The sequence below is a fragment of the Cervus elaphus genome, chromosome 3 (genome assembly GCF_910594005.1).
Source record: "Cervus elaphus chromosome 3, mCerEla1.1, whole genome shotgun sequence".
Classification (NCBI taxonomy): domain Eukaryota; kingdom Metazoa; phylum Chordata; class Mammalia; order Artiodactyla; family Cervidae; genus Cervus; species Cervus elaphus.
The window spans coordinates 39,649,757-39,664,859 of NC_057817.1; the positions used below are offsets into that span (position 1 = coordinate 39,649,757).

Sequence of the window (15,103 nt, forward strand, 5' to 3'; positions counted from 1 at the left end):
TCAAGATCTGAGCCACAGTCAGTTCCCAGTCTTGTTTTTCCTGATTATATAGAGCTTCTCCACCTTTGGCTGCAAAGAATATAATCAATTTGATTTCAGTGTTGAGCATCTGGTGATGTCCATGTGTAGAGTCACCTCTTGTGCTATTGGAAGAGGAGTCTGCTATGACCTGTATGTTCTCTTGGCAAACCTCTGTTAACCTTTACCCTGCTTCATTTTGTACCATAAGGCTAAATTTGCCTGTTACTCCAGGTATCTCTTGACTTCCTACTTTTGCATTCCATTCCCCTATGATGAAAAGGACATCTTTTTTTGGTGTTAGTTATGGAAGGTCTTGTAGGTTTTCATAGAACCCTTCAACTTTAGCTTCTTCTGCATTGGTATCTGGGGCATAGACTTGGATTACTGTGATACTGAATGGTTTTTTGTGATTACTGTGCTATTGAATGGTTTGGACTGCAAGGAGATCCAACCAGTCCATCCTAAAGGAAGTCAGTCCTGAATATTCATTGGAAGGACTGATGCAAAAGCTGGAACTCCAATACTTTGGCCACCTGATGCATAAAACTGACTCGCTGGAAAAGACCCTGATGTTGGGAAAGACTGAAGGTGGGAGGAGAAGGGGACGACAGTGGATGAGATGGTTGATGGCATCACTGACACAATGGACATGAGTTTGAGTAAATTCCGGGAGTTTGTGATGGACAGGGAGGCCTGGCGTGCTACAGTCCACGGGGTCACAAAGAGTCAGACACTACTGAGCAACTGGACTGAAACTGAATGGTTTGCCTTGGAAATGAACAGAGACCATTCTGGCATTTTTGAAATTGCACCCAAGTCCTGCATTTTGGACTCTCGTTGACTATGAGGGCCACTCTGTTTCTTCTAGGGATTCTTGCCCACAGTAGTAGGTATGATGGTCATCTGAAGGAAATTCACCCATTCCAGTCCATTTTAGTTCACTGATTCCTAAAATGTCAATTTTTTAAATTACATGTACTTTAAAAAAGGACATGGATGTACGTTTAAAATATTAATGCTGTTGTTCAGTCACCAGGTCGTGTCAGACTTTTTGCGACCCCTTGAATTGCAGCACGCCACACTTCCCTGTCCTTCACTATGTCTGCAGTTTGCTCAAACTCATGTCCATTAAGTCTGTGATGTCATCCCCTCCATCCATGGAATTCTCCAGGCAAGAACACTGGAGTGGGCAACCATTTTCTTCACCAGGGATTCAATCCAGGACTCAAACTTGGGTCTTCTGCATTGCAGGTGGATTCTTTACCATCTGAGCCACCAGGGAAGCCCCATAACACTAATGGATATTGCCAAATTTTCCTTACAAAAGGACAGTTTGAATTTATATCAATAATATGTGACATGCCTGTTTCCACCTATGCTTATCAACATAATTTATAACCAAATTTTTCTATTCAAAATGAACTATTATAGATACCAATGATAACTGTCATCAACATACTTACTATATACAAGACCTATATTAACTAGAAAACACATCCTTAAGTGAAATGCAAAGTATACTAACTTGAAAATGCAAAGTACATACGTATATTTCTACATATATATTTTAATTCATATGTAAGCATATAGCAAGTCCAGGGGAAAAAATAATCTACATTGATTACCTATAGGTAAAACAGTAAGTTACTATTATTTTCTTCCTTATGCTATTTAAGTTTTTCTATTTTTAAAGGCACGTAGATTATTTTATAATAAAAACTAAAATACTTAACAAAGAAAAGTAACCTCACAGAAAGATCTCAGTTTTAATTTACTTTTATAAATATGGATTTGCTGGGTCATAAGGAACTTAAATATAATGTCAACTTCAGCATTGAATGATCAAAAAAAGGAAAAAAGCCAAGCCTTTACAATATTTTTGACTTAAGTTGCACCAAATGGAATGAAAACTAAAAGATTAGTGATTTTTAAAAATACTACTAAAATTAAACCTTCTACAAAACTTGCTTGAAAATCCTTACTTGTCTCTTTTCTTAAATAAGATGTCTTATCTGGAAATAAAGGACCAAGCCAGGAAGGTTCAATTTTTCCCATACAAAATCCTCCAAGACAGATGCTATTATTGGCCAGATCCAGGGCAAGCCTCCTCAAGAGTAAGCTGATGATTTGGCTGTTGCCTTTCCCAATGCTGATTGTCAGAGCTTTCCGGACATCCTGCTCACGAGATCCACTATTCAGTAACAATTCTACCAGTTTGGGATTGCTTGCTTTCTCACATACCTATTAAAGAAAAAGAGAAGGTAAGCATATATTTTTTTTTAAAAAATCATTTTCCTTTCTAATACTGGTAATCAAACTTGGTGGGAGTTTCCCCTGAATCTTTAAATTTTCAGTTCAGTTGCTCAGTTGTGTCTGACTCTTTGCAACCCCACTGACACCCGGCTTCCCTGCCCACCACCAACTCCCGGAGCTTGCTCAAGCTCACGTACATTGAGCTGGTGTTGCCATCCAACCATCTCATCCTCTGTTGCCCCCTTTTCCTCTGTCTACAATCTTTCCCAGCATCAGGGTCTTTTCCAATGAATCAGTTCTTCATTCAGGTAGCCAGAGTTTTGGAGCTTCAGAATCAGTCCTCCCAATGAATATTCAGGACTGATCTCCTTTAGGATTGACTAGTTTGATCTCCGAGCTGTCCAAGGGGCTCTCATGAATCTTCTCCAACACCACAGATCAAAAGCAGCAATTCTTCAGTGCTCAGCTTTCTTTATGGTCCAACTCTCACATCCATACATGACTAATGGGAGGACCACAGCTTTGTCTATATGGATTTTTGTTGTATAGTAATGTCTCTGCTTTTTAATATGCTGCCTAGGTTTATCATAGCTTTTCTTCCAAGGAGCAAGCATCTTTTAATTTCATGGCTGCAGTCACCAACTGCAGTGATATTGGAGCCCAAGAAAAGAAAGTCTGTCACTGTTTCCATTGTTTCCCCATCTATTTGCCATGAAGTGATGAGATTGGATGCCATGATCTAAGTTTTTTTGAAAGTTGACTTTTAAGTCAGCTTTTTCACACTCCTTTTTCACTTTCATCAAGAGGCTCTTTAGTTCCTCTTCGCTTTCTGGTCTTTAAATTTAGAATGGAATAAAATAAGGCAAAACTCATTCTTGAAGTAAATTAGGAAAATAAAGTAAGATTAGCACCACAAATATCAGAGAAGCATAAATTAAATCTGCCATGTGAGAGCCACTTACCATGAAAAAGACAACATGATACAAAGTAAAACTTATAGGCTTGAAGTCAAAATACCTGAGGCTCCATCAATTTACACATTTCTCACACCTTCTGGACTTGTTTGCTTATTGGAAGATATCTGGGAAACTGGTACCTTAACATAGCAAATGCGACTTCATTTACTTGGCAAATGCCTTGCCTTCATTTGTGACATAGAATAAGTTTGAATATAAATATTATTAAATTCACGAATGTCACATGCCAACGACAGTCATCAGTCACTGGTTTTCCAGGACAAGAATTTGAATTTCTACAAAGATATATGCTGTCTGTCAGTTTTCGACCTTTTCCTGAAAGTTATGTTTTCAGAGCATGTCCTCAAGGTGGATTAACATGGTAACTGCTAGAAAAATTCGAGTGACCACAGTAAACAGAGAGAAGCCTTAGCAATCTGCAGCATAGCGTACTGGCCCAACCCCAGCAAAAGCTTTCTCTGAAAGGCAATAGAATATGATGCTATCAACTACAAGAATGAAATCATAAATAATGAAATTATGATGTCAGGTATTGTGCTACCTTCTGTAAACAAATGATCTCCAATTATTTTTTAAAAAACCCTATGCCATAAAAAGTATTACTCCCATTTTATAGATGAATATTTAGGAAAAATATGTGATTTGTCCAAAATCTTAAGAGCTACTTCATAAGACACTTGGATTTGAAATCAAATCTGCAGATGCCAAAGCTTGTGGTCCTTTCACAACCTAATACTAATGATTTAAAAAAAAGAAAGAAATATCTATTTAGGTTTTCTGCCCATTTTTTAATTGAGTTGTTTGTTTTGATGATATTAAGTTTCATGAGTTGTTTTTGTAAATTTTAGAGAAATGGGCAGAAGACCTAAATTGACGTTTCTCCAAAGAAAACATACAGTCAAGAGACACATGAAAAGATGTTCAGTATGTTAAACTAATCCTGAAATGCAAAGCAAAACTACAATGAGGTATCACCTCACAACGGTCAGAATGGCTATCATCAAAAGATCCACAGAAGATGACTTCTCTGGTGGTTCAGGAGTTCAGTGGTTAGGAATCCACCTGCCAAGGCAGGGAATGTGGGTTTGATCCCTGGTCCAAAAGATTCCACATGCCTTGGGCCACTAAGCCCATGCACCCCAACTACTAAAGCCTACATGCCCCAGAGCTCATGCTCTGCAACAAAAGAAGCCACCACTATAAGTCCACCCACCACAACTAGAGAGTAGCCCCCACTTGCTGTTACTAGAGAAAGCCCATGTGCAGCAACAAAGGCAGTCAAAAATAAATAAATAAATATATTCTTTTTAATCCACAAACAATAAATGCTGGAGAAAGTATGGAGAGATGGGAACCCTCTTACATTGTTGGTGGGAATGTAAATTGGTGCAGGCACTGTGGAAAATAGTATAGAGGTTCCTTAAAAAACTAAAAATAGAGCTACCATATGATCCTGCAATCCCACTCCTAGGCATAAACCCAAGAAAAACATGGTACAAAAGGATATATGCACCCCAGTGTTCATTGCAGCACTGTTTACAGTAGTCAAGACATGGAAGCAACATAAACGTCAATCAACAGAGAAGTGGATAAAGAAGTTGTGGTACATATATACATTGGAATATTGCTCAGCCATTAAAAAGAACAAAATAATGCCATTTGCAGTAACATGAATGGACCTAGAGACTGTCATACAGAGTGAAGGAAGTTGGACAGAGAAAGAGAAATATTGTATGATATCATTATATGCAGAATTCCCCCCCAAAAAAATACAAATTAACTAATTTACAAAACAGAAACAGACTCATAGACTTAGAGAACAAATTTACAGTTACCTGGGGAGGAAGGACAATTAGGGAGTTTGGTATTGACTGTACATATTGCTATAGTACTTAAATAACCAAAAAGAATCTACCATATTAAAAAAAAAATGGAGAAGGGACGTGAGAATGATACACACAAGATGAGATTAGACATGCATTGATAATTCTTGAAGATAACTGATGGATTCATAGGGATTTATTACACTATTCCTTCCACTTTGGTGTATGTTTAAAATTTTCCATAACAAAAAAAAGTTTAAAAAAATAAAAATTAGTTTTAAAAGTGATTGTTTTTTTAAGGCAGGAGCAGAGATTAATCAGAGGTGATGGTGTCCGTGGGCCAAATATGTCTCTTCCCACCCTTCCAACCACCAGAGAAAGCAGTGGTTGAACCTTGAGGCTGGCACCGTCCAATGTGGTCTATTGTGGGCCCAGTCACTCAGTCATGTCCAACTCTGAGACCCCACACACTGTAGCCCGCCAGGCTTCCCTGTCCATGGGAATTCACCAGGCAAGAATACTGGAGTGGATTGCCATGCCCTTCTCCAGGGAATCTTCCCAAACCAGGGATCAAACCCAGGTCTCCCACATTACAGGTAGATTCTTTATAGTCTGAGCCACCAGGGAAGCCCGATGTGGTCTATTAAGCACTTGAAATTTGCTATAAGTGTCAAATGAGCTGTTAAGAGTAAAATATCAAAAAAAAAAAAGAGTAAAATATCCACTGGATTTTGAAGACCTGGTATTTTAAAATGTAAAATATCTCATTAATAATCCTTATACTGATCATATGTTGAATATTTTGGATATATCACAAACTCATTTAGTAATATTTTGAATATATTGATTAAGTGAAATATATCACTAAAAGTCTAAATAAATAAAAGGAAAGATCTTAATATTCAGGGTACCAGGTCAGGGGGAAAAGTTGGTTGAGGGAAATTCCTGAATTCTTCAGAATTAACATGTGTCCGAACACATTTTGGAGCTCCAAAATCACTGGAGATGGTGACTGCAGTCATGAAATTAAAAGATGCTTGCTCCTTGGAAGAAAAGCTATCACCAACCTAGACAGCACAATAAAAAGCAGAGACATTACTTTACCAACAAAGGTCCATCCAGTCAAAGCTGTGGTTTTTCCAGCAGTCATGTATGGATATGAGAGTTAGACCATAAAAAAAGCTGAGCACCGAAGAATTCATGCATTTGAACTGTGGTGTTGGAGAAGACTCTTGAGAGTCCCTTGGACTGCAAGGAGATCCAACAGGTCAATCCTAAAGGAAATCAGTCCTGAATATTCATTGGAAGGACTGATGCTGAAGCTGAAATTCCAATATTCTGGCCACCTGATGCAAAGAACTGACTCACTGGAAAAGACCCTGATGCTGGGAAAGATTGAAGGCAGGAGGAGAAGGGAATGACAGAGGATGAGATAGTCGGATGGCATCACTGACTCGATGGACATGAGTTTGAGCAAGCTCTGGGAGTTGGTGATGCACAAGGAAGCCTGGCGTGCTGCAGTCCATGGGATCACCAAGAGTCGGACACGACTGAGTGACTGAACTGAACTGAACATGTGTCCAAGAAGTTTGAGGGGACAGTGCTCTGGTTTGATGGAACCAACTAAATGCCCACCAGCCTTCAGGAACACCCCCATCTTCAATCTGTTCTCCCAAGAACCATTATAGTACTTTTCTAGTCTAGATATGATCAAGTCATTGTACTATTTTAAAATCTTCTAAAACCTTTCTGCTTCAGGACACTCCGTCAAATACAACAAGCAATTTTTCAAACCTCATTTATGCTATTTGTATAGCCTCCAATGTCTAATTTTGTTCTTCATCCAGGAAAAAAATATTCACTCTTGAAGGAATAGCTTTAAAGTCTCTTTCACTAAGTCCTTGCTATAACCTCCCAGGCTACACACCCTTCCTCCTCAAGAGCCCATCCCATTTTGTTTAACACAGCACTTAGCACACTGAACCAGACATGTTTATCTGTTTGATAACTGGAATGAAAGGCATGGATGCTGCTGCAATTCAATTTGCACCTCTGTAACCTAGCACAACGCCTACAGAATATATTTAACTTAGCGAATTACTGAAAATCTGCAGGAGTCTGGCAGGCTACAGTCCATGGGGTCACAAAGAGTCAGACACAACACAGTGACTGAAAAACAACAAAATTCACTAAGGGCCCACAGGAAATTTTAAAGGAAGGAAGGAAAGGAAGAAGGGAGGGAAGAAGTGGACAAAAAAACTCAATCACAAATGCCTTCTCTTGGAGTCCAGCAAACTTTTCTCTCTAAATTATGGTATTTACTGCCTACCTTCTATTAAGGTGATTTATGTTTTACTCTCTTAACTCCCAATTGACCCTTTGAAACTACGTTGAAGCAGAACACCCCTTTTATATTCTTTACTAATTATCTAGCACTGTGCTTTCCACAGAGAAGATGCTCAATAGATTTTATAGCAGAATTTTCCTTGGGGGACCCAAACTATCCAAGATGATTTCTGACATATGGTGACATGAAGAGAGAAATATTTGTCTTTTATACCAGACAAAAGAAATAAAATAAAATTAGGAAAATAATTCATGAAAGGGAAAAAAAAATACTGCTCAGATACCCTGGTGCTCAAACAGTAAAAGAATGTGCCTGCAATGTCAGAGACCAAGCTTCAGTCCCTAGATTGGGAAGATCCCCTGGAGAAGGAAAATGAAACCCACTCCAGTATCCTTGTCTGGAGAATTCCATGGACAGAGGACCCTGGAGGTCTACAGTCCATGGGGTCTCAAAGAGTCGGACATGACTGACAGACCAACACTTTCATACACAGTTCTGTATTTTAATAATGGGGATAATTCAAATATATATAATCCAAGTGCAATTTACTATCCTTTCCCATCTTCTCTCTCTATTCTAATTTATAAATAATGCAGCTCACAATCAAAGCCAAGCACTTTAAGCTAGCATTCAAGAATGAATGTACAACCCTCTCCCCTACCACCACCACTATCATGAATCTGTTATGTAAACAGATTAAAGCAGGCACAAGGGAGGCAGATTTTCCACTACTTACCTGGAAAGTTAGTTACTCCTCAGGCAAGTTACTTAACCTTTCTGTGCCTCAATTCCTCACATGCCTAATAAGATAATACTAGGCGTACTCCTAAGGTTGTTGTCAGGATTTTATTAAGTAAAGGAGTAAGTAAAGGATTTTATTAAGTAAAGGACTCAGAGCAGGGCCCAGGTGGCAATGAACACCACAGAAGAGCTTGCTGTTATTTTTATTCAGCATTCATTATACTTGCTCTTCCCACCATGACCTGATAAGTCTTATTTTCATGTCTCTATTCATGCATTTTCATACCCAATATTAATCCTCCGAAAGCCTAATAAGATTAATTCCACCCTTAATAATGCAACATTGGTACCTGGGTAAGTCTTGACTATGCTACTTTGTACAAAATAAGGTGTGTTCTAACAGTCTACCCACAAAAATCAATGTTTACTATTTGTTAGATATAAATAATCTCTGACAACCAGGATAAATTCCTTACATTTAAAGATCTGATTTTGTTTTAAGAAGAAAAGACAGAAATAAGCACATTAAGTTCAAAAGAACTGGGAAGAAGAAAATAAAAAGCCTTAGGACAGAAAGATTTGAATAAATTGAGAGGAAAGTAGAAAGCAGTCCCTGTGCAGAATGTAGAGTAACTGTACTTAACGGCTTTTAGGTGAGTTGTTTTCTCTACGAAAGACCTGGAGGAAGCTCCCTTTCAGTTCTCTGCCATATCCAAGTAACATTAACATAATGATCTGAAGATCACACAAAAGAAATACAATAAAAACATTAAATTATTGAGGGAAATAATTTAATTATTACCTTTAGTAACAGAGAAGCAACTATTTTCAATGTTGCCTGCTTAGATGAAATTTGACTAAATTTAAATAATTTGATTATGCATTTGGCTTTAATGAATGAGTTAACTGCATGAGAATGAGTTACAGATTCAATTTCCTTTTATGTAGATTGCTAAGTAGTACTACCTTAATCTTATGGTTGACAAATTGATTTGAACCTATAGGCGAGCAGGAGATTGAATAAAGTGAGGCTTTAAAAGTAAATTATTGAAAAACACATCACTCTGCTGGTTATTTAATAATACATATTCAGTTCAGTTCAGTTCAGTCACTCAGTCATGTTCAACTCGTGGCAACCCCATGGAGTGCATCATGCCAGGCCTCCCTATCTATCATCAACTCCCAGAGCTTGATCAAACTCATGTCCATTGAGTCAGTGATGCCATCCAACCATCTCATCCTCTGTCATCCCCTTCCTCTCCCACCTTCAATCTTTCCCAGTATCAGGGTATTTTCCAATGAGTCGGCTCTTCACATCAGGTGGCCAAAGTACTGGAATTTCAGCTTCAGCATCAGTCCTTGCAATGAATATTCAGGGCTGATCTCCTTTAGGATGGACTGGTTGGATCTCCTTGCAGTCCAAGGACTCTCAAGAGTCTTCTCCAACACCACAGTTCAAAAGCATCAATTCTTCGGCGCTCAGCTTTCTTTATAGTCCAACTCTCACATCTATATATGACTACTGGAAAATCCATACCTTTGACTAGACAGACCTTTGTTGGCAAAGTAATGTGTCTGCTTTTTAATATGCTGTCTAGGTTGGTGATAGCTTTTCTTCCAGGGAGCAAGTATCTAATTTCATGGCTGCAGTCACCATCTGCAGTGATTTTGGAACCCTCAAAAATAAAGTCTATCACTGTTTCCACTGTTTCCCCATCTATTCACCATGAAGTTATGGGCCAGATGCCATGATCTTAGTTTTCTGAATGTTCAGTTTTAAGCCAACTTTTTCACTCTCCTCTTTCACTTTTATCAAGAGGCTCTTTAATTCTTCTTTGCTTTCTGCCATAAGGGTGGTGTCATCTGCATATCTGAGTTTATTGATATTTCTCTCAGCAATCTTGATACCAGCTTGTGCTTCATCCAGTCAATAATGCATATTAAATCACTACATAATTGTTTTGTTGGAAATATTATTATCCAGAAAATATACATAGGGCTACCTGAATACTACTGCAAACTCTAAAATTTATACAGTGAAGACAAACTAGAAATGACATGTAATGCACTCTGATATTTAACTGAATTCCTACAACAGTGAGTTAGATATTCTGAATGATAACACAGATAACACAGATGAACACTGTACATCTCTACCTTCACACAACTCACAAACCATAAAGAGGTGTACAAAAAGTGTCATGGACTTACACAGCAAGTAAATCTTTATTTCGTATGGAGGTCAGGAAGTATGGGAAGAGCTTTATTGAGGACAAATAATTTGGTTTACATTTTGAAGGCAGAGCAGAAGAATTAGATAGATGTGTTTGCGCAGCACAGGAGGGAAGGGAGAGAAGGAAGGCAGGGCCACAGTGCCACTCAATTGCAGGATGGCCCACAGCAGGAAGGTCAATGTGGACAGACCCCAAAGTGTGCAGTGCACAGCCTACGGGGCCACCTGGGGTGGGCCTGAGGGCAGAACTTTCTAGACAGAGAAGTTGAAAACAGAAAGAAAATTCTTAAAAGATGACTCAAAACAAAATAAAACTGTGTGGTGTGTCCCTGGAAAGTGATTTGCACAGAGACACATTTAAAAGTTATTTAAAAGTTATTTATCATCTTAACAAAGTAGGTAAACATGTAAAGGGAATGATTAGCTGATAATACCTAAAGAAATACGCTATTTCTGAAACTCTATGAATCTAAATTCTACTACAAATTACAAGCAATTGTGCCATAAACTGCTAAATTCTGTAGTGAAGAATCATACAATGTAGGTAAGAGCTATACAATAGCAGGGTCATAGAAAAAAAGACAAAAGTGAATCTTTGAATATTTACCTGACAAATCAAAGAAGTTGCTTCTTTTGCTCGATTGGCATCCGCTCCCAACAGAAGCAAGCATTCAACCATGATGCTGTTATTCTGATCACATGCTTTCTCCAGCAACACACTTTTTAACTCATTATCAATAGTCAATTTTGCAAAGCACTTGCAACAAAGGTTTAGAAACTAAAAAGAATGGAAGTGAGGATTAGAGTCAGCGAAATGTGTAACAGTTAGAATACAGATAAAAAACACTGTACCTGTTGATCCTTTTGCTCCATGATACTGGAGGACAACTGATGGAATATTACTGAATCAAAGGAGTGATGCACCAGTAGCTTGGAAAAAGACACTGACAATTCCAGTATTGTCAAGACTGTTTGAAATCCCTGAAAGTGTGACCAAAAAATAATAGTAACAAGGTAATTATGGACAAAAAAGAATAAACAAATGATGTAAAAGAGAGACTATATACGGTACTTAAAATGGGGTGTTCACTTAGCTAAGTAGAATCATTTATTGGGCTTGTACTTTAAAGCTGTAAACTTTGAAATAATGTAATAAATACACTTTGCTCTCTCATTACTATGAAATAAGAAGATGCACACAGAGAATAAAGATGCTAAACTCTAGTCTAGCCAAACAGGAAAAAAACCTAAAACACCTAATTCACCAAAATTTGGTTTTTAAAGATTCCTTGCCTAAAGCCATACCTACAGGTTGGAAGTTAGATATTAATCAGGATTAGAACAGCAGAGTCAGCTGTTCTAATAGATCAGTGACTGGAGTTCTTTAATACAAGACTGCAGATCAGGTTCTGTAGAGAGCCTAGCACTTCCCCCAACAATTTTTTGTGTTATCTTCTGAAATTTTAATCTCAGACAAATGTGAGCTCCTAGACTGTGTTCATCATGAGTACATTTTAGAAAAGCTCTAAAGACACTCTGAGATTTACATCCTTTTAGCAAATCATTTATAAGGAACTGATCGGACACACCATTACATTTTAGAACCACTCAAAGAGTTGTCTAGGTTCTAAAAATAAATAAATAAATAAATAATAATTTAAAAAAAAGAGTTGTCTAGGTTCTATTTATGTGATGTTTTAAAGAAAGAATGAACTTTAGACTTGCCTATTATATACATTGGGTACATTCACCAAAGATCAGTTTTACTTTTAAAATTTTTATCTTTCCAAAATATATTAATGAGATCATCTAAATGTTAAAAATCATTATTTTGAGCTCTTAAGACGCTAAGTTTCTATAAATGCTTCTATAAATGCTTCCTAACATTTCTATAAATGCTTCCTAACATTTGCTGCAGCAAAGCAGATAATACAAACACAGAGAAGGCATATAATTCAAACTCAAAACTTACAAGCACTGAACCATCAAATAAAGTATGTGGGCAGGCAAAGTTTAGCCCACTGGTCAACAGTTTACAACCTCTACATAAAAATTTTAAAATTTATGCCTAGATGAGTAAATACTGAGTGAGAGCTTCATACCTGCACAAAATAATTTACTTTACCTCGGATTACTTACAATTAATTCTGTCTTGGCTTTAGTCAACCTAGGTTCAGGCACATTACAGAAAACCAAAACCCATTGTTGGTTCTAATCTAAGAATGCTATATGTTCAGCACTTTATAATTTAAAAACTTACATGCATTTTCCCATTTACTAATAATATTTGTGCAAAAATCAGAGCTTAGACATTTTCACTCCTGGTCAGTGCTGCCATTTTTGAAAATATTTGCTGAGTATGGTTTATGAAAGCTGTAAACTTCATTACCAAAAACACTACAACCAAGTCAGAAATTCTTAAAAAACAAACAAACTTGTTTTGTTAACATTAAAATAAAAGGACTCTGAAATAATTTACTACTTCATCTTCCCTGAATTAATCCTAAACCAATATCTTGGATTCCTCATAGACAGCTAATATAGATTGCATTTTAAATTTTGCTTAATGGAGAATGTTTAAAATATTGTTTCACTGCAAGAACAAAATTAAGGGGAAAAATTACTAAGTAAGCAGCTCAAATAAAACACAGAGAATGACAAACTTCATAATAATTGTAACCTTTATTTATATAACATCTAAGCAAATAAAAGTCCCTTGGACAGCAAGGGGATCAAACCAGTCAATCCTAAAGGAAATCAACCCTGAATATATATTGGAAGGACTGATGCTGGAGCTGAAGCTCCAATACTTTGACCACCTGATGCAAAGAGCTGACTCATTGGAAAAGACCCTGATGCTGGGAAAGAGTGAGGACAGAAGGGGATGACAGAAGATGAGATGGTTGGATGGCATCACTGACTCAATGGGCCTGAGTTTGGGTAAACTCCAGAGACAGCAAAGGACCGGGAAGCCTGGAGTGCTTCAGTCCAAGTCCGTGGGGTCACAAAGAGTTGGACATGACTGAGCAACTGAACAACAACAAAGAAAATAAAGCCCAGCTGGCTGAAATTTCTTTAGCATGTGCTCTGCTCTTTTCATAGAAAAGATAAATGACAAACGTACTAATTTTAGAGATTTAGTAATGAAACATAACAATATTTTGAAATTCAACCCAGTTCTCTTCATCTACTATAATAAAAATAGTATGAAATGATAAACGGTTTTCAATTAGCTAGAATATACCCATTAATGCTAAGTAGGAGTTACACCAGCTGCTCTGAAAGAGAAATCCATACAAGATCTCAATTCCCTTCAAGATAATGCACATACTTTTATCTGTACTTCACCAACATCCTTAAATCGTTGTAGGGTGGAAATCAGAATTTTCGCCAGCAGATACCCAGTTACCGTGCATAAATTCTTCTTTGTAATCAAACATCCTATAAGACTTAAACCCAGACACTGAATTTCTAGAAAAATAAAAGAAAAAAATAATAATAAAATGCACTGTTTTAAATATCAAAAACTGAAGAAAAAATTTAAGCATGTCCAACTAATAGCTAAAGGCCTATAAAAATCTAAATCCTGACTTCAGTTGTACCAACCTTGGTCATCTGGATACATCTGCAGTGTATGAAGCACCGAATCAATAGCACCTTCCAGGGATAACACCTCTAATGCATCAGGAAAATGTGTTATAGACGAAATTACTTTTAATCCACACTTCTGAATCCCAGGATTTCCAATGAACTAAAAGTCAAAAGGATAATTAAGAATATTTGCTGTGTTAAAAAATGAATTCTAATACTTACCTTAGTTAAAGCCAGCTTATAGGCTGATGAAACATAAACTAAGGAGTCCAAATAAAATTACCATTCTTGATTCTACCTTGTATCGCTAATTACTTTTATTTATTATTAAGAATAAGAGCTAACATTTTTGCACTTATTAAGTACCTCTTCTTCGCCAGGCACTGTACTAAGTAATTTCACGTGCTTTTCTTTTCAGAGCATCCTTATTAAATATATACTAATATGATTCCCATTAAAAGATGAGTTCATTGAATGTAGATTGTACACTGCTGAGAAGATACCAAGTCAAAGACATTTGCTATCACAACATAAACTCTTAACCATAAAAATGCAATGCTGTCCCTCATCATAGAAAATACTAACTGAGAATTTACTCTTTATACGTTTACATGTTATACCTCATTTATTCCCCATCAAGTTTTGTACAATAGGTTCGCCAACTTTAAAGATGCAGGAAAAAGAGCTCGTCACATAGCTAACAATTGTCAGGACTAGAACTTCCCCAGTGGCCCAGACAGTAAAGAATCTACCTGCAATGCAAGAAACCTGGGTTCGCTCCCTGGGTCAGGAAGATTCCCTGGAGGAGGGCATGGCAATCCACTCCAGTATTATTGCCTGGAGAATCCCATGGACAGAGGAGTTTGATGGGCTACAGTCCATGCGGTCACAAAGAGCTGGACACGACTGAGCATCAAAGCATAGCACAGTCAGGACTAGTACCTTAATATAAATGTTTCTGCCTTAAAAGTCAAGAATCTTAATCTCTTCCAACCTTTTAAATTCAATTCTTCCAGAATTTGACATTATTTGACAGGTATTCTAATAGAAGCCACTACTTTTCCAAGGCCATCCTTCTCACTGACTAACAAGAAAACAATCAACAACACACTTTCCA

At 37.3% G+C, this 15,103-nt stretch overlaps 1 protein-coding gene across 3 annotated transcripts in view; it reads right to left on the reverse strand.

The window, feature by feature from the left end:
• Positions 1–15,103, reverse strand: part of LRRK2 (leucine rich repeat kinase 2) — a 192,152-nt gene that overhangs the window by 120,230 nt on the left and 56,819 nt on the right. For all 3 annotated transcript variants that reach the window (XM_043886930.1, XM_043886939.1, XM_043886919.1), the window contains exons 15-19: positions 14,002–14,146; positions 13,727–13,866; positions 11,248–11,376; positions 11,003–11,173; positions 2,004–2,262 (exon numbers count right to left, since the gene is read on the reverse strand). In XM_043886930.1, the coding sequence (XP_043742865.1) occupies positions 2,004–2,262; positions 11,003–11,173; positions 11,248–11,376; positions 13,727–13,866; positions 14,002–14,146 (844 nt within the window). The remainder of the gene's footprint in view (positions 1–2,003; positions 2,263–11,002; positions 11,174–11,247; positions 11,377–13,726; positions 13,867–14,001; positions 14,147–15,103) is intronic.